Here is a 19,366-nt window from a genome sequence, read left to right as displayed (position 1 = left end):
AATAAATATAGGTAACATAATAAGTTTACTGCTCTTTATAGTGCCAAGTATTTGGTTACGATCTCGATTTTCCAGCAATTTCCGGGTGTACAGCTCTTCTGAATATTGCATTAATCGATTTTCATACCATTCTTCGGCGCGCTCTTGCTTGGCAAGCAGACTCCAAGACATAAAGCACAAAACGTGCCTTAAAGTATGCCAGGCATTTTAATTAAAACTCGTTTCTGCCTTCTGCCCGTTTATTGTCTTGCCCGCCCATTGCCCCCTCCCCCCCAAAAAATGGTAGCAACCGTTATTCCAGCTTTTGCTTCTGCTTTTGCTTTTGCTTTTGCTTTTGCTTTACCTCAACTTAATGGCAGCTGCTGTCGTGCTTGATTACCCAAGTGCCACGCCTCTTCCGTCGCCCCATCCACCCCGTGCAGCACTTGAAAACTTTTACGCTTGTCATGTGCAACATGTCCAACTATGCCATTCCCGTCCATCTCCTCCAGCTGCTCCTCTGCTCCATCTGCTCCTCCGCTCCCGCTGCTCCTCCGCTCCTGCTGCTCAGCTCGTCCTGGCTGTCCTGGTTGTCCTGCAGCCTAAAGGCAACAAATCCAGCACAGTGCACATATAGCTGCTCAACGGAAATGAAAAATCAAGTAGAACAACTCATAATGGCAGAGGTTTGGTTGGCGGCGAATCAGGGTTGCAAATGGATAGATCGCTTCTATTTGCCATCAGGCTAATCCGTCAAAGGTGTGCAAAAGTATGCTACAATTCTAATGGATTCTCTTATTTTTTCGTAGCATACTTTTAGTGATGATCTTTAATCACTTTTAACCACTGATGTGGTGGCTCAGCTTAAACTTGGATGCCGACCTCTGCAGCCCTGAAGAGCAACTCTTCCGTCGGCTGTGGCAATTTTCTTGAACATTTTTTCGAATGCCTGCTCCTTGTTGCTTCTCCACCGGCATCGTCCACTTGGCAGCGTCGCAATTGTCTGTTATGTGGCACTCAATTACACTTTCGTTGTCACTAAAACATCTTTGCACTGCCAGGAGCAGAGGAGCAGCTAGGAGCAGGAACTGGAACTGGAGATTAAGCTGGAGATGCTGCTGGAATGGAAGGCAAAGAAAAGCTTTGCATACATGTGTGATTGTGTCCCCCACTCTGACACTTGAAGTGGAGAACCCTGCCGAGCAGGATTCATGCGTCTAGTTAGGCTAGCACTCCTGCTGCTCGAGTGTGTGAGGCTTGACATCCAATAAAGATTACCGACGATTGTTAAACACAAATTGCGCTCAATGATGAGTTATCTGGCGCAAAGATAGACTGAATTCCACCAGCACTCGTACCTTTTTGTGGCCCAGCAAATCAGCTTTACAGCTCGACGTCCTTGGGTTGGCATAAGGTATGCCACTGCCACTGCCACTGTGCTCCATCTTTTGCCATCCGGCGACTGGCAAAGTTACGAGGCCAGCGCTCTGACGAACTTGTCAAATGAATTCCGAGTGTGTGGGGGGAGGGGGAGCTGGGGAATTATCAGAAAATGAAATTTAAAACGTTTTTATGTTTGCCAGCCGAGTCAAGGCAAGTGTATTGTGCTTTGTACTTGGGGTTATGGCATGATGTATGCGTGCCAGGGAATGTAATTCATCAGCCGGGGAGATGAATGAGTCGTATTCATATATGTGTGTATACATATACTCACTGGTATTCACATATCCAGTCGATGGGTATTACTATCTCTTGTTCTGTCGCCGCATTTTTATGGCATACTTCGCGACAAAGTTTACATTTTCAATTTATAATGATTGCACAGCTCGCATATCTGTGTTTGCAGCACGTTTTTGGCTTTACTCGATGTATTCGATGTATTCAGGTGAAGGTATTGGTATCGGTATCAAAAAATCTGGAATTTCAATTTGTGCATTGAATTTGTGGAATTGAATGAGTCCGGCACTCGTATGTTCATTAGACATGGCTGCCTGCAAATTATTCTTCTCTTATTTCGAAACCCCATTTGTGCCAATCTCGATTTATTGTTCCTCTTGTTCATTACGAATCTCGATGCAGGAACAATATGAGCAGCCACAAGGAAACTGCCTCTGTTTTTGTCCTTTCCAGCTGACTTGATCAAATCGTACATAGATAAATTTTTGTGTTGTTTATGCATTCTGCTTAGACATCTCAAATCAAGCAAGTGTTTTTTCAACAACAACCATATAACACAGACAAACAAATGCACAGGATTGAGCTCCAAAGTGAAGTGCTGGCATGTCAGAGAGAAAGCAGGAAGCTTCATTGAAATGCTTTATCAGATTTTGATTATGTTTGGAATGCAGAACCCTTCGGAAACACCTGCAAATTATTAAAACGTGTAACTTCAAATAAACTTGATTGACATGTGTATGAAACACTCTCTGGTTTATTTGAAATACTCCACTGCGCATTTTGTTTCGTGGTTTTTGTGGAGTGTACTCAGCGCTTGAAGTAAATTATAAAATTGGATAAGGTAATTTCCATTACATGTAAAGCTAACCACCAGTAAACCAATATTTTCGACACATTTTTTGTGTAAGCATTAATTTGTAAAATTTTACATACATAACTTTATAAACAGCTTAGCTAAAGGGAAATATTTTTGCTGCTGCCATTAATTAAGCGAAAAGGATGAAAAGCCGTGCATGTTTTCACAGCTTATTTCATGAGCGAGAAAACCCCTTTGGCCACTAAATGCGAACTGTTTTGCATCCCATTGAAGCCTGTCCTCTGGCGAATCCTTTACATTTGGGCACAGGAGCAACACAGGAGTACTCGCATTATCCTCGTTAGTTTTGCGATGCCTTTGGGGCAGTATTGTCGTGGCCATTACTTTAATTAAATTATATTTGTATGGGCACGACGTCAATCGTAAAACCAATACGCCTAATGCATCTGTCAACACAAAAACTCGCTGTGTGTGTGTATGTGCCGGATTCTCAAAGCCAAAATCACGTACTTAAAGGCAATAAGCATTTTTATAACCTGCTTCAAACGCAAATGCGAGGGCAAAATATTCCAAAAAGCTCAACCGCAAGAAAGGCGAATAAAAAAAATGAGAAAAAAAAACCCAGCAGACAACGCAAACACACATTTCTATTAAAACGCAAATTTCAACAGATTAACACACAGACCGCCGGATGCGGAAATTCGCATCGCGGAGAAGAGCGGAGATGCCAGCGCGTGTCATTCGCCGTGTAACAATTTGAAACTTTTATGGAGTTTCTGCGTTGAACCAAAAAAATAAAAAAAATGAAAGGAAAAAGCAGGCAACAAAAAAAAAAGTTGCTATCGATGGTCGGCGGACAAGTTTAAGAACACGTTAAACTTTTTACGACTTCCGTAGATGAGGATTTCGTGGGCCGAAATGTATGCGCAACTTTTGCCCATGAAGATAATGCAGTCAGGAGTCGAGAAGAAGGCACAAAGGAATTTAAGCCAACAGCTGCCACTAATTAACCTGGCCATTTTGGACCGCAATGGCGCCGCTTTGTATTAGTTAAAAACTCATAAAAATTGCCGGCTGATTGAAAATGCGTTGGTGGTGTTGGTGCTGGCTTTCCGAAAGCCAAGAGCGATTTAAGCCGCTCAAACTTCATTGCATATTTATGGGCTCTAGTCCCCAAACACACAGGCACACACATATTCGGCTTTTGCCGCTTTTTAAATATTTAAATTCTAGCTAGCGTGTGGGAAGCCAAACAGAAGACTAGCGCACATCTGGCATAAATAAATAGAGCGACTGTCCCTTTTCGCAAATCGAAAAGGTAAAAGACAATGGATGGCGCTTCAAGTTGGAGCTTCAACCAAGCGGCAGAACCAGAAATCCGCTGAAATTGAGCGTGAATTAAACTTTTGGGCCCTCCTGCAGTTGCACAATGCAAGGCATAATTTAAGTTTTCCACTGCAAATGCAATTAAAGTCTGCTTTGGCGTTGCAATTTGGCGCTGAGTTTCGGGGGGCCATCAGACGAGCAGCTCTCTGTGTGCGGACTTAGCTCTTGTAGCGCTTTTATTTAACTAGACTAAGCGGCTTTTGCCTAGACAAACTTTGCCGCACCCAAATCCGCTTGACTTTTGGCCAAGTCCTTATTGCCCCGCGCCGGCTTGCCAAGACGAGCATGTGAGGCGCTTCTGGATGACATTGTGTGGCAGCGGGTCCTTGTTAAATATTAATAAAGAGCGCATAAAACACAACGAACCTCTAGTGCTGCTCTAGTTAAATGCTTAGTTTTCTTTAGATTTTGCAAAATTCTATATAAAGCTTAAGCAAATATGAAAGCATCGACTTTGGTTAAATACTTTTAAAATCTGAAATACTTCTTGCTGTGCAAGTAGAAGGAATTCAATTCATTTAGCTCATACTCAGCATGTTGATAAACAGTTGCCCAAAGAATTTTCCCCGCCTTGACAACCACGAAAACGTATGAAAAGCTCGCTTTTCCGGACCAGCCGACAATCAAAGTTGGCCACAAAGACTGGCCACATAATGTGCTCATGAGCCTATGCATATGCCGCACAAAAGTTGCGTCCAACAAAGGAAGCCCAACTGCGTCAGATCTTTTGTACGGTTTCGCGTGTAATTTATTTGACAGTTTGACAATTTGGAAAAAAAAACGGAAAAAAAAAGAAATGGGCGCTAAACAGGAGAGGAAAATCTGGGGAAAAGCGCGTGAAAGTGGCCGCGGGCGCACAAAAGCTTCCAACGCAACGGTGAAACGGTGTTGGAACGGCGAACTGTTAAAAAGCGTGGAAAAGTCGGGAAAGCCGGGGGAAAACCGAGGGAATCCCAGGGCAACCCAGGCGAATCCTGGGGAAAAACACCTCGGACCGCTGCAAGGCGCTAATGTTGAATTAAACGAGCGCTGACAGCGGCATAAACAAAGGGCGCCCCACAGCACCAGGATTTATATGCCTCACATGTGCATATATATGGCATACTATATACCATATACTATACTATACTATATGGTAAACGAATATGTGCATGCATATTTATGATAAATTGTCGCTGTAGGAAAACGTGTCGCTGACATTTTGGCGCCTACGAAAACGGACAGGGGGCAAAAAGTAAAGAAAAGTTGAACACAAGTCAATGTCAGCATGAATGCTTGTCTGAAATTTTAATAACCCGGCAAACTGGCATTATTATTGAATTGCCAAACATTGGCACCCAAAAATGACTTTGTAATGCGAAATATATATATACATTGGCAGAAAAGCGTAGAAAAGCGTCAAATATTGCTGAAAAGCCGTTTAAGGCCATGGCACGGCAATAATCCAGCTCTGGAGATGATTGGAAAATGCTTAAAAATAGCAGAAAATAAATGGGTGGAGGGGGTGAATAAAATGGGGAGTTGGGAAGTCGGGGCGTGGAAATGAGTGTGCAGATGCCTCATTTTTGGGGAGCTGCTCTAAGCTTTATTGTCTCTGCCGCAGCCATTTGCACACGCTCAAATCTCTGGTCGCATTCAACCTGTTAGCCTGTTAGTGGGTTAGTCGGTGTGAACGAGTGTGCCTGCTATTGCCTACTTTTCGGGGCAGCTCTTTGCGGCTGCTCGCAAATGTAGATGTAGTCGTAAAAGCGCTTTTACGTAATGCGACGATGTCGCTGGGAAAGAGACGATAATGGTCCCACAAGAATTGCGCTCGTACGTGTGTCGTCCTTGAAGTGAAATGCTCACAGTGCTCGGCCTTAAAGTTAAATTCTCACGGATTATACTTTATACTTTATGCCTACACTTTATGCGACGCACAAGTAAGTACTCTTTTCCGGGCCAATCTCATCTAGCCACAAATCCCTGTCTTTTGTCTACTATTCACTGCTGTTGGCCAAAAAATAATTCACTCACTATGCATTCAATTGAGAGGGGTATTACGATACACATTCTTAAGCATTGATTTTCATTCAGGTAATCGTCTTAACGAAGTCATGTCCGTCTCTCCGTCAGTCTGTCCGTCAGTCTGTCCGTCCGCCTGTCCGTCCGTTTAAAAATCTCTAACTCAGAAACTATAAAAACCAGAAAGTCGAATATTGGGTATGTGATAGTCGGGGAACTGTCTAGTTTCATTTAGCTGTAACAAAAACTATACTTACTTTCAGATTAGAGGCTCATCTGACTTTTGAATTACCAGCAATGTAATCCAATATTTTATCACGCACATAGAAATTTACTTTACCTCAATATTGTCACTTATAAATTGTTAGCCTAAGTTGGCCAAATGAATTATACACATTTATTTGTCCAAGTTCCAGCCAGCGACAAACGCTCTCTATTTGAGTAAAGTGTTATTTAAGCAAAAGCCTTTCAGCTGCAGATCGGTCTGTATCTTCTGGCCTAAATCTGAATCCGACCCAGGTAAATAAACTTAAATGCTTTGACTCCTGTTTGGCCAACGAGTTCAGCTTCAGCTTCAGTCTGCCGCCATGAATGCAGCAGATGCACACGTTTCTAGATTTCTGTGTATATATTTTACTTATGCAAATGGCATGCGACTTACAGGGCAGTGCTCACTTTGGGCCAACGCACACACGCCCACACACACACACACACACACACACAGACGAGTCTTTTGTGGCGCTGTTTTAATTAAACCAGTTTCAGTATTCCTCGTTGTTGCAGTGGATATCCTAATGCCCCGTGATGCGACCCATGTCGCCATTAAATACTCCGAGCTGTTGCTCATCCTCTTTGTATTATTTTACTAATCCTCGCAGTGACAAACTGTAATATATTTTATTCAGTAAGTTTTCCTCACTTATAATGTTGGAAAAATGCGAAAACTAATTACTTAAAAATATAGTTCATTGCGGTTATCATTCTGTGACATCAATGAACCTTAAACTCCTGACAGCACAGAAAAGAGCCAAGAAGTCAAAAAAGGATAATAAAGGATTAATAAAAACAACTTCAGATGCCATTCCCTTTTTCCCATGCTCCATCTACAGTGCGGTCCTTACAGTGTTACACCCTTTTATTGTCGGATTCAGATTATCCGCTTTGCTCGGCGACTCGGCCGTTTACTTGTTTATCGTACTGTCAATTACTTTTAAGGTTCGCATCTCAACGGCGAGAACGCAACCGCTTTCCAATTAAGAGTAACGCATTGCGGGTAAGTAAAAATAAAGTGCAGTGATAGCGAAGGACGGTAGGACTGCCTGCTGCTGTAGTCCTTCCCCTTTTCTGGCCTGGTCAACTGGGTGGTGGGGTGTGCACATGTCGTTGGGAGCTCCTCGGGAGACTGCACCTTGCCATCCAGCAACCAGCAACCGCTTATGCAAATGGATTTTCAGCCAAGAGCGAAGGTCACTGCGTCCTTTGCGGTTCGCGAATGCATGCCTGGTTGGAATCTCGCCCAGCTTCGGTGATCCGCTTCCAGGAACTCATTAGCGGCAGTGTTGCCTTTTAAGTCGACTCCTGGCTCTCGACTCCTGTCCCTCGACTCCTTGTCCCTTGATGGCCGGGCCAAAGTCAAAATAATTAAGTGAAGACGTTTGCGACAGGGCTTAAAGTAATGGCACGTTTTTTACTGCCCAAAAGGGGGCTTGTGCATTCACTTTATCCACTCAGGACCTAGTAGTAACCGGCTACCACCGAATTCCAAGAGTATCTTGGCTTCGGTGCCACTTTTGCTTGCTCTCTTTTTTACATTGAAGAATTTAACGGCATTACATGTACCCAACTTAGTTGGCAGCGGGAAAAAACGCTTCGAGTGGATGGGAAAGCCGCTTAAACGCAACTCGAGACTTTTTAATAATTTACGTCGGCTGAGGCGCGAATCAAAGAGCATTTGGAGAGGCCACTGCGTTGTCAAGGAGCAGGTGCACAAATAGAGATACAAATAAAAGAAAAAAGAGCATTAGACGCTGGGAAAGTATCTCCCATTAAAGTTTATGCAAATCCCTTAAAGGCTGAAAGGACGTTAGGCAATCCGATGGATAACGATTACTAGGCCGACGTCTGGGTCTTAATGATCCGGTAGTTGGCTTTTTTCTCCCATTTCTCGCCGTTTCTGTTCCGGAACCCATCCACCGACCACCTGCCTCCACCCAGCTCCGTGAGCATAAGGAGTCCGCCAATTTTGCAGAACAGCAGGGAGAAGTATTGTATCGACAGCAGCGTATCGTTCCAGCCATGCTCCAACATGCTCCAATGATTACTGAAGACATCGTGATATAACAGCGCAACCACCGACAGAAAGGCAAACAGTTTGCAGTGGAAGCCAAGCGAAACGAAAACCAAAAGGCCAAACGACACGATGCTGAACAGTGTCTGCAAGAATGTGCAAATATGGAAATTTAATTAACCGTTCATAACGAATAATTATGAAACTCTTACCTCCACGCCCTCGTCCATCCAAATGATGAACAAGCTGGACAGGCCGAGCCTACCGCCCAGCAATAAGAGATGGTATTTCGAGTGGCACCAATCCTGCTGGTCCCTCAAATTGATTTTGGCCGCCATCAGCAGCAGAAGGGAGCCCACGTCCAGGCTGTCGTTGAAGAGGAAGTAGAAGAACATGGTCCATATCGAGAAGAACAGCCGATGGACCACTCTTCCGATGAGCAGCAGCGTGACTCCACTCGCCTCCTTTCGCGTGCCCAGGATGAGAAGGATGGCGCCAATGGTCAGCAGCACATCGAAGGAGGTGTAGAAGTGCCCGAACAACTCGTTCACGTCCATCACAATCGCTCTTTCCCTGCCCACCAGTGGAGTGTTGACCACTGAATACAGGACTTCCATGAAGTAGTACGACATCACCAAGTACGGCATGCACTTTAGAACCAGGGGTCTCATCTCGCGCCTAAGACCGTTGATGGTTTTCGATACCATGATAAACTCGCTTTTGGATTTTAATTTCAAAAGTATTACCCCTCGTACATAATTGAATGTTTAGTGCAAAGCACTCTTTGTTCTTCGATTTTTCAGTTCAAAATAAAGAACTTAGAGATGCATGGCTCAACTTTCTAGCTTTTATAACATGGACATGACTAGAATATTTATACTTTATGGGATGGGAAAGCTTCTCTCTACCTGTTACATACTATTCAACAAGTCTAGCATACCCTTTTAACTACCTCTTACTTACTATTCTACGAATCTAGCATACCCTTTTAACAAAACACCAGCAGAGCTTTATTTGGCAAATATTATCTACCTGTACAGATTTTGTGTAACTGGCATAACAATTATAATTATTTGAGCTTGAAATAACTATCACCGCAATAATTCCTTATCCTTTCTTGGACTGGCTTATCCTCCGCCCAACCTCCCCGTTTTTAATTAGTTCGTCTTCAGTAAGCCCCAAATATCCTGGGGGGCGTAATGGTCGCAGATTTCGGCCCAGAGAGAGATGTTTTCGTGTGATGAGGGGCAAACATTCAATTTCGTGCCGCGCCTAATTGTCTGTAATTGTTGACGATGCCATTGGCAGACCGCAGGGGTATATTAGTTAATTGGCCGCCAGAAGGTGGAGTGTATTTCCTTGAGCAACTTGCCCTGAAATACGAGTGCACCCTTTTTGGCAATCTGACGACTTCCAGGAACTTAAGCCTTCAAAGATTAAACACTGTAGGCAAGGGCTTAGGATTACAGCCTCTTCAATAAGTGTAGTAGGACATACACATATGGTTTTGATTAATAATACAAGTGATAAACATGCATGCATAATGAGAGTAAGCGAACATCACTTCTGCCTGACATAATTCCAAATATAATACTAGAAAGTTTAGTTATACTTCCATTTCAGCCTAAGCCTAGTTTCAAATATAACAACGTGCATAATGAGTATTGTTATATTCAAGCTAGAATCAGATTAGCTAAAATTTACATTGCTAGAAAGCAATGGACCTAATGCCCCAATACTTAAGTCATAAGCTGACTGCGGAAACGCAGACAATCTATAAAGTGTTTGAGTTCACTTTGCTCGCTGATAGACACCTCATCTCCACTTGTTTTCGCAGAGTAAGGGTAAGGGTGCGGCAAAGTGACTGGATTCCAGCTTGATGCCAATGACTGTCAACAACTTTTGACATTTTGCAATTTATCTGCTTACACAGCAGAAATTAATGCCACAAGTGGAAAACATTGTAGCTGGTAGCTGTTCAAGGTAATGAGCAGTTGAGTGGGTAACATCGAAAAGGCAAAGAAGATGCTGCAAAAGCAGAGAATCGAAAAAGCAATCCATGTTGATGACATCTAAGCGTTCTTTCATACCTCTTCCCTTGGAATATGGAAAAGGTATTGGCAGGACTTGGGCCAAGGTCCTTGTGAACGACGTAGGCACGTAGTCTAATGGCATGGAATGAAAGTACAACTTAGTCAAGAACAAGAAGGAATAGTTGAACAATACAGTAGAACAATGGCCAGGACATGTAAACAAGATCGTAACCCTTAAATTTGACCCGGAACTATTCATTATGGCCATTCTGACAACTTGTTTATACTGTAACCATATCCCGGAGCACTAATTACTACAAAGATGGCAGTGAAAGTAATGGCAATAGCATTGGCCTTGCCAGGAACTGTTCCCGTTCGCCACTATCCTTCGAAATAAATGAGCAGGATGAAAAACTTGGTTGGTACACCAGCCATTACAAGTTCCCATGCCTGGGGAAAGTTTATTAATTGAGCCTATTACTCGTAGTTGCCATCTTCTTGTTGCCAGCAACGACGTGATGAACATTTCCCAAAGAAATTTGTAATAAGCCAGCGGCATCCGAATTTTATGGAATATTTGTAAATTCCCCATTTAAGATTGCAAAAATGTATTTGCGAGATGCGACGCTCTTAGGTTGCTAAAAATTTCCAAAACTTTTAACTTCGAACTATTTTAAGTAATATGCATTTTTGCTATAAATAAATAAAATAGGAAAAAAGAAAGGGTTTTCATGGAACAATAATTCGTTAAGAAAAATTATATTCAAGATAATTTCAACTTAACTTAATTTAACTTAACTTTGCGGTTCCGCTTTAAGGGAATTTATGATATGATTTTCTGAAAGTCTCTTCTATGCTTTTTCATTTTGGATTTGGGAAAAGAGCATTTAGGATGCTCGTCTTGTGGTGTTTACTTAAACATTTTGCTGGGCAATCAAATCAGCTGTGGGACCTTGGGGCGTGAGGAGACTGAAGGATGGGGGATGGGCAGGAAAGGGGCGTGGCCGTCGAAGGAAGCGGAGAAGATACAGTTCGTTGATTTTGTTACAAATAATTTAAATCTATGTCAACATTTGGAACGCATCGCGATAATAATTCATTTTTGCCTTTCGCCGCAGCTTCGTGACAGCTAATCACTAAACAGAGACGGCGATAGACAGACAGACAGAGACAGCGATAGACAGACAGACAGAGAGAGAGAGAGAGAGAGAGAGAGTGAGAGAGAGAGATGTATAGGGAGAGCGACTGACAGGCGGAAAGGCAAATAAAAGTGGACAGTGACAACCATTTTGAAAAATGGCGTCATGGCTGCCCGATTTCCGCCGGCAAATGAATTTTCCCATTTGGCGTCGTCGACGTTGTTTTGTGTGCTAATTTTACTGTTTATTTTTTGTTTTTGTATTTGTCACTCGGCGGTTAAATTAACAACAACATGAAACCAGTAGGTCGCTCATTATGACTGGTCTAAATGGAGGGCTTTATCGCGAGGCACATAAATTTAGTAAAATTCACCATCATGATTATCGATTGTGTGCACATGCGCGACGCCATCAATGGTAATTGTTTATTTGTTTTTCGATAAAATCATTTTAATTTCATTAGTTTATCGCTTTATTGTGCGTTTTGCCATCCGAATTCGCCATCAAGTTGTTTGCATACATTTGTGTTCGAGTTTCAAACATAATCGCATTGCTGTCTCTTTATCTGTGACAAATGTCAGACATGCGATTCATCCTTTGCTGTTCAATTGTCATGCATATTGTTATGAATTCAATTAATATTGAACATTATGCAGTTTTGTTGAGGCTTAAAAATGTAATTCTGAGTGGGCAGTTAAAAACGACGCATTGTAAATACCTGAAAATCTGATTAAATGCTGAAATAAAATGAATTATAAATGGCGTAAGGAATGTATGACATGTATTGATGCCTTTTCTGTTCATAACTCTATAAGATCACCCTTTGCATTTAGTGTACCTTCCATTTAAGCATCTATATTATCTTAAGCAAGTAAGTATATCTCCACCAGACCACTTTTTCGACGTCTAAAAGGACAATGGCCGACTTGAGCTTCCTGTTTGGAAGTTATAGTGAAACCCTCGGGGTATGTCCATAAAGCAAACAATGCAACCCAAGGAGACCCAAATGACGGCAAGAAAATCTTTTATACTTGGTAGTGCATGCATATAAAACGAGTACACTCTGGAAGTTATAATGAATGGAAATAATGGAAATAATGGCGCCGCAGGTGAATAATCCGACACCATGTTTGTTTCTTGGGCGCACTGTTGGCATGCGGATTTTTTTACTCCTTTCCAACCTGTCTGTTTTATATCCGAATTTGCATTGTGTCTTTTTGTTTTAAGACAATGGGTAAAATGTCCTCTGGCTTTTAGTTTTTGTTACCCTCGATTGCTGTCAGCAAAATCACTCACAGACGCGATTGCAACTGACAGCCCAGCAGGAATATTGTTCGTAGAAAACATTTCAATTACAAAATTGGGCATTATCTCAAATTTAAACTTGTTTTTTATCAGTTTGAGAAAAAATATCTGTTTTTGCCGCATTTATAGAGTAAATACAACGGGGAAAGCATTCTTACAAAAAATCCTCTTTAAACTTTAAACTTTCTATATCTTCATAGCCAAAGTCTTTAGAAATTTCCTAAAAAGTGCTTAATGGTGATAACCCACTTGAAGGAAGTACGATTTCATAGCTGCAAAACAGGGGGTATTTTTTTTCAATTTCACCGCGAATCCTGGGCAGATGTCAGGAAGGATAATGAGCCTAGATTTGGGAATGAGAAAATGCCAGTGAGCTCGGAATTTTTCCGCGTGGAAAATCAGCTTAAGGCGTGCATGATATTTGAATATATATGCATAATTTTTGCGTCGCCCTTTTCGGAGTTCACAATCACTTTAAGATGGAAATTCCGCATCTGCCTAGGAAGTTGAAAAGCCCATGGGATTTTCCAGACAAATTGAATGGAATCACAATAAAACCGGAAAAGTGTCACAGACTGAAGCAGAAGGCTCTCCCATTTCATGAATGCATTGAATTTTCCATAAGAATTAGGCACAGCTTATGGTGTATTTAAATAATAAACACGCACTTGAATTTATAAATGCTTATATTTTATTTGCATACTTTTTGCCACAATTTACTAGTAACAGCTGCGGCCGTTAACCTTGGCAAAATCAATTAAATGCGCAATTTTGGATTGTCGTGAGTGTTATGAATATTCACGAACCCAGCGCCACTGCATTAATATTTAAATAGTTTGAATATAAATGCCTCCCAAAGCCGCTGACGCCGAAACCTCCAGTCGCTAATGTATTTTGGCAGCAGAGCTCTGCAGAGGAGCCACTCGACACCAAACCGGAAAGTATTCAGCCGGAAAGAGTTTGCTAGTAGGATGTACAATGTACATACTCGTATGTACATATGTATGTATGTATGTGGATGCGGCAGGGTCCTCGTCTAAATTAACAAATAAATTATTCAGTGCCAACACTTGTGTGGGCAATGTTTGGACTACGGCGATGTGTATTAGGTGCGAATGACCAGGCGGGGATTACCCTAAATGCGAAACTGTGTAATTTGCTTAAAAGCGCTGCTCCTCGGACAACACTTTAATGCCATGTTTGTATTGACCAAAAAAAAATCCAAATTTAACTTGCTTTAATTGGTGATGGCTACTCTTGGGCTTCTAAGCTTAGCACAATGAATTTCAAATGAATTCAAAATATTCAGGGCCAGCAACTTTATTCATTTCGTCCCTTTGTGTGTTTGCTGTTTGATCCTTTCCTTCCGCCTTATATTACTTATATTCTAAAAAAAGTTACTGCCACAGCAGCATTTTGCAGCATTTTACAGCATTTTGCAGCATTTTGTTTTGGCAGCACCTGTCCTGGAGCTGAATGTCCGTGGAACAGCTGTTGCCATGCCATCCCAATCCTCCCAATACCTCAAAACCCGGTGCCATCTCCGATTTGGTATGCTAAACGTGTCAACAAGAATGCTCTACACACCGCACTGCAGTGGAGTTTACTGGGTAATTTTATTTAATGCGCTTTAAATCGAAACGGAAATTTGGTTCGCTGAGCTGAAATGGAGTTGAAATTAGTTGGAATTCAGAGAACCGTGGTTCTGAGCAACGCGGTGAATCCTGCAATTGTGATGAACATGAAAAGCGCCAGCACACTGCCACCCATCAACTGCAAAAATAAAAACCCGGTGAGCTGCACATATTTTGTTATCAATTCGAATTACTCACAAATTGGAAAGGTCTCAAGTTGCCCCAGCCGGCGACAATTGTGTTTCCCGGGGAGCTCACGGGCAGCAAGAACTGATTGTGCAACGCGGTGGCAAATGGCAGCGCAAAGGAATTGCCCTGAAAGTAAACACAAAGGTTATTGCAGGCATCGCAAACATTATTCTGCCAGTGAAGGGATCTTACGAAAATATATCTATATATATATACCAAACGATAGCTTCAAATAATTGGTTTTAGACTGAATGTACTAAGATATGCATTAATATTAGTTTTCTTATTAAGTAACTCACCCCCTTTATCATGGTGGGCAGCGTCAGCTTGGCCACCGTGGTGGCCGGAGAGAAATTGGTCATCAGGGTTCCAAACAAGGCGCCTTTGAGGAAGTTCCACACTTGCAGTTCCTTGTTGTCATCGGAGGACAGGCTGTCGACCACGAACTGGTTGAATCCAGAGGCATTGGCACAGAAGACGCAGCTGAAGGCGGCGCCCAGCATGAAGATCTCGCCCCAGGGCGTATTGTTGTTCACCGCCTTCCAGCCCAGTAGCGAATTGGCAGTGCCCTCCTTCTCCGGCGGCCGGCACAAATAGTACCTGCAGAACAGATAGTTGGCCGGAATCGCAAAGAACAGCACCGCTACGCCAATGCCCGGCACCGAGAGTCCGGATTCGGCGCCTTTGGTTAGGCTATCCCAGCCATCGACAATGCGCGGCTTTCGCGTGGCCACCAGCACGAAGAGACATATGATCAATTCGAGGGCCAAAGAGGAGTATACACCCCAAGGACCAAGGGCCTGTTTCCTATCAGCCGAGGCCTGTTTAAAGCCGCCCTTGGCGCCCTCGAACTCGGCCAGTTCGCGTTTCACACTGCCGCCGAGAAGTCCGAGGAAGAGGACTTGCATCCAGAAGACCATGATGACCATGCCCAATACGCAGGGTCCCGCCATTATCGTAATCATTTCCTTAACTGTAAAGTCCCTAAAGGAAAAGTAGTGTTCAACATTCGTACCCATTGGTTTGCCACTGCAATTAAATCCATAATCACCCCGGAAAAACATCGCTTATCACACCATTCGGATTCACGACGGGCGAAAGACTTGACGCAAACGAGGCCGTGTAGCAACAGGTTAGGTAAATGCCGATCACAGGACGCGTGGGATATGGCCTCCTGGGTATTGAAATATTATAAAATTATTTGGAAAGAGGTAGAGTGCTGCACTCACGATCCAACCTCGTAAGGCTTTTCATCCGAATCCCGCTTCACCACACCAGCCTGTAAAGAGTAAGTGCGTATAAGTGAAGACTCAAGATTCTAGGGATACCCTACATTATCGTATTCCGCTATCACAGCTTGGGAGACCTTCATCCAAAAGGCGGCGGATAATGTGGGATTCACCAGAATGGCCACAATTAACACGGCGATGGTCATGAAAATCTGAAGACTGCAGCACGAAATTCTAAAGTTCGAATTTGGAACTCTGCCAATTACAATTTAAGACTTACAATTTAAGACTTCCGCCAACTAGCCAGATTACAAGGAACGCAAGGCGTTCGCTCACTCTGGAACTGTCCATCATAATGCCCATGAAAATGGCGGCATAAACGAAGAATATGAGATCCGTGTAGTACGATACACTGACCTGCTTGGAGGACGCTATGCCCGCCACGGGTATGAAAACCATGTAGATAAAGGCGGCCGCTCCTCTGGCCATTAAATTTAGTATATATATCAAGTAGAAACACAGTGTTAGATAGATAAATCGGGTAACCTACAGCAAATCAGTTATTTAAATTCCTTAAATATCCAACGTTCAATGACTTACCATCACTGGAGTTCCAATCAAAATGGGTGCCAGCAGAATAGGTATGAGCAGAAGGAGAACTCCTTTGTAGTGGTACTTGCAGAATAATTTGCGGTCGTCCTGCTCCTCCAAGGGAATATCCCCGGGCTTGTAATCTTGGCTGATTGTTTATAGATTAGTAGTAATAGTATTAAACAGTGTGGTACTATTGCTATACTCACGTTGCCATTTTGGGCGATTAAAATTGTTAACTCGGAAGTTCAATTTTGTTAAAGTGTGTTGTGGTAATGACTCACAAGGAAATGGTTGCTATGCACAATAGTTTCAATAAAACGAACTATGTATTTCTACGAATTTATTGAACAAAATCTGTGTTCAATTTTAAAAATACCTATACTTACCTACAGATAGCGTTTCTGAATACAAGTTTCTGAATATATTGAAGCTAATAGTTGGAGTTTTTATTGCACAAGTTTTTTACTAACTGCCAAGGTAACTCACGCAGTGGGTCAAGGGCTCTTCGCTGGCCAAAAACTGCAACGCGAATTTGGCCAATAAAAACTTTCGTGGGCCACACTGAGTCTGCCACTGAGACGCACTGCACATTGTGGGTCGAATCCTGAATCCCGAATCCGGATGGTGATTCTGATTCCGATTCTGATGGCGATGCGATGGCAACTTTGTGGAAACACGTGGCGCGTAACAACGCGCGGTCGTCGGCAATTTTGCGTAACTATTCGCCGTTCTGCTTCGTTAGTGTTTGAGCAGAAGAATGAGTTCGCAATGGAAACTGCTTAAAGTTGCCAAAATGGAACAAAGCAGCATGTCACTGCAGATAGTGCGGCATTAAATGTTGCACAATGGTTCACCTGTGTCAGCAAACTGTGCATGCTGCAACCCCTATCTCAAATGCTTAGCAAATTACTCATCGTTTTGGGGAACTCCGATGTTGTGAAGCGTTATCAAAAGTCTGGATAATCATAGTACTAATGGAAAGTTCATAGAATGAGCTATCAGTCTGCTGAACTATTGCCAGCACCAAGAGTTAACTGAAATCTGTGCATTATAGGGAATCTCTGTTTCTACCAACTTTGCGCCGGTATTAAATTCTCAACCTCTGACTTTTACCACTTATAATTCGCTGTCCAAAGGGGCGCCAACTTGCTGTTGCCGATTGACACTCGGTATTTTGGCGTTTTAGTGGCGATGGCAACCAGGCGTCCCAGCAAAGAAAGGCATCCATGGACTAACTGGCAACACAAGAAAAAAAAAGAAATCGTTAGAAATTTACAAGACTAATACAAAAATGAAAAAATATTAAAACCTTTTTCAAAAGTGTGGGCGTGGCAGTTTTTGACGGTCTGTGGGCGTTAGAGTGGGCGTGGCAAAAAGTTTTTTGGCAAATCGATAGAAATTTACAAGACTAATACAAAAATGAAAAAATATCAAAACCTTTTTCAAAAGTGTGGGCGTGGCAGTTTTTGGCGGTTTGTGGGCGTTAGAGTGGGCGTGGCAACATGAATCGACAAACTTGCGCTGCGTCTATGTCCCTGGAGTCTGTATTCTTAATCTCAACTTTCTACCTTTTGTAGTTCCTGAGATCTCGACGTTCATACGGACAGACGGACAGACGGACAGACGGACAGACAGACGGACGGACAGACGGACATGGCCAGATCGACTCGGCTACTGATCCTGATCAAGAATATATATACTTTATATGGTCGGAAACGCTTCCTTCTGCCTGTTACATACTTTTCAACGAATCTAGTATACCCTTTTACTCTACGAGTAACGGGTATAAAAAGGGGCAACGGCAAAGCGGAAGTTGATTGACTCCTTTGGACACTTTTCCCATACGGAAGGTTGATAAACAAAAATGGCCGACAACGTTCCTTTAGCTTCATCCGGCGACCATTGTTGTCATTTGCCTGAGGCGTTGTGACGAGCCAACATGACGTATACATAACATAACGAACCATTCCTTGATTAGGGTTAACACGACTATATGATGGATGCTTGAGTTTTATGGCACCCAGAACCCGAGATCAACTCAAAAATCTGCTATATACTCGTACATATGCCGCCATATGCTGCCATTGTGTTGTTTATTTCAGTTGGCTTCAAGGTTTTGGGCTATCGCCTCATCAGTTGAGCACCTTAAAGTCTAGGCCAACTTGCGGCACCGCCCGGCCAAGAGCCCCCATCCGGTCCAGCAGCGCTTTTGAATCTCGAGTAGCATTTCACCTGTCACGGCGAGCTGGTTTCGCAGAATGGGCGCACAACCAGTGATTCGGAGCGAGATTTGCAGTTTCTGTTGCTGAAGGGAACGGCAATAGGCCAACTTGTCCTGCTGCTCCTGCAGCTCCAGGGCGATTTGAGCCAACCAGTTGGCCGTTTGAGGGTCCTGCTGCATCAGGATCAGTGGGATGAATATTAACAGCCCGATGGCGGTTATGGTCGATGTGTTCATGGCGACAAATGGCAGGCAACTCAGTTAATGCGTAGCTTCTAAGCTACTGGTTGTTCAATTGAATCCCAACAGCTGTTCATCAACTTTAAAAGCAGCTGCGAAAATAACCAATTGAAGGAAGTACATGTCATTTTATTCATATTGTTTTTTCCCCTTTTATTTAAGAAGTAAAGTGGCAATAAAAATCTACAATCAGGTTTTCATTGCTTTCTGCTTGCACCTTGACATTTAATATGCAACCTATTTTATTATTATATTTGTTAGCATCTTGACAAATTTATAATATCATTTATTTATTTGTTTAATAAGTAATTTATGGCTGCGTTGCAGTGACAGTTATGACACACAATTTTTTACATAACACCAAGCTACGTTCACTGCTTTTCAAAAGTACTTTCAGTCTATAGCAATTATAGAAAACTAATGAGCATTTATATTAGTATTATAAAATATATGCAAAATATGCTGTTCTGTAGTTTGCTCTTATGTCCCTTAATTTGTAGCTCAGTGTTGCAGCTTTTGAAATTATTTCTTTCATTACCCTATTTTTTAGGCAATCCAAATTGTAATCAACATTTTTTTGTAGGGCTGTTACTTTGCCATCGCCTTTAATATACGATTCGCAAATTTCCAAT

The 19,366-nt window shown here is 42.6% G+C and overlaps 3 protein-coding genes across 3 annotated transcripts; all 3 read right to left on the bottom strand.

The window, feature by feature from the left end:
• Positions 1–7,883: 7,883 nt before the first annotated feature.
• LOC122626389 (uncharacterized protein T02E1.7) lies at positions 7,884–8,930 on the bottom strand. The gene is made up of 2 exons (XM_043806632.1): positions 8,363–8,930; positions 7,884–8,296 (listed from the first exon to the last, which is right to left on the bottom strand). The coding sequence occupies exons 1-2, from the start codon at positions 8,855–8,857 to the stop codon at positions 7,973–7,975; spliced, it is 819 nt and encodes a 272-aa protein (XP_043662567.1). The 5' UTR covers positions 8,858–8,930; the 3' UTR covers positions 7,884–7,972.
• Positions 8,931–14,219: 5,289 nt separating this feature from the next.
• LOC122624861 (protein I'm not dead yet) lies at positions 14,220–16,605 on the bottom strand. Its single transcript, XM_043804603.1, has 9 exons — positions 16,480–16,605; positions 16,280–16,418; positions 15,960–16,225; positions 15,784–15,898; positions 15,680–15,729; positions 15,502–15,624; positions 14,750–15,434; positions 14,460–14,576; positions 14,220–14,400 (listed from the first exon to the last, which is right to left on the bottom strand). Exons 1-9 carry the CDS (start codon positions 16,485–16,487, stop codon positions 14,317–14,319), a joined length of 1,587 nt encoding a protein of 528 aa, XP_043660538.1. The 5' UTR covers positions 16,488–16,605; the 3' UTR covers positions 14,220–14,316.
• Positions 16,606–18,330: 1,725 nt separating this feature from the next.
• LOC122624869 lies at positions 18,331–18,738 on the bottom strand. The gene has a single exon (XM_043804614.1). The coding sequence runs from the start codon at positions 18,729–18,731 to the stop codon at positions 18,426–18,428; it is 306 nt and encodes a 101-aa protein (XP_043660549.1). The 5' UTR covers positions 18,732–18,738; the 3' UTR covers positions 18,331–18,425.
• Positions 18,739–19,366: the final 628 nt, after the last annotated feature.

The sequence above is a fragment of the Drosophila teissieri genome, chromosome 2L, assembly GCF_016746235.2.
Source record: "Drosophila teissieri strain GT53w chromosome 2L, Prin_Dtei_1.1, whole genome shotgun sequence".
NCBI lineage: Eukaryota > Metazoa > Arthropoda > Insecta > Diptera > Drosophilidae > Drosophila > Drosophila teissieri.
The sequence above is the reverse complement of the archived record's forward strand: the minus strand, read 5'-3'. Positions and strand labels throughout refer to the sequence as shown.

Excerpts from the sequence above, each read along its gene's own strand:
- LOC122626389 (XM_043806632.1), bottom strand. The coding sequence starts at position 8,857 with ATGGTATCGAAAACCATCAACGGTCTTAGGCGCGAGATGAGACCCCTG. Across the intron at positions 8,297-8,362 it reads GGATGGACGAGGGCGTGGAG|ACACTGTTCAGCATCGTGTC; the intron begins GTAAGAGTTTCA and ends ACATTCTTGCAG.
- LOC122624861 (XM_043804603.1), bottom strand. Across the intron at positions 15,625-15,679 it reads AAGCCTTACGAGGTTGGATC|GAGGCCATATCCCACGCGTC; the intron begins GTGAGTGCAGCA and ends TTCAATACCCAG. Across the intron at positions 15,435-15,501 it reads ATAAGCGATGTTTTTCCGGG|GGACTTTACAGTTAAGGAAA; the intron begins GTGATTATGGAT and ends CTTTTCCTTTAG.
- LOC122624869 (XM_043804614.1), bottom strand. The coding sequence starts at position 18,731 with ATGAACACATCGACCATAACCGCCATCGGGCTGTTAATATTCATCCCA.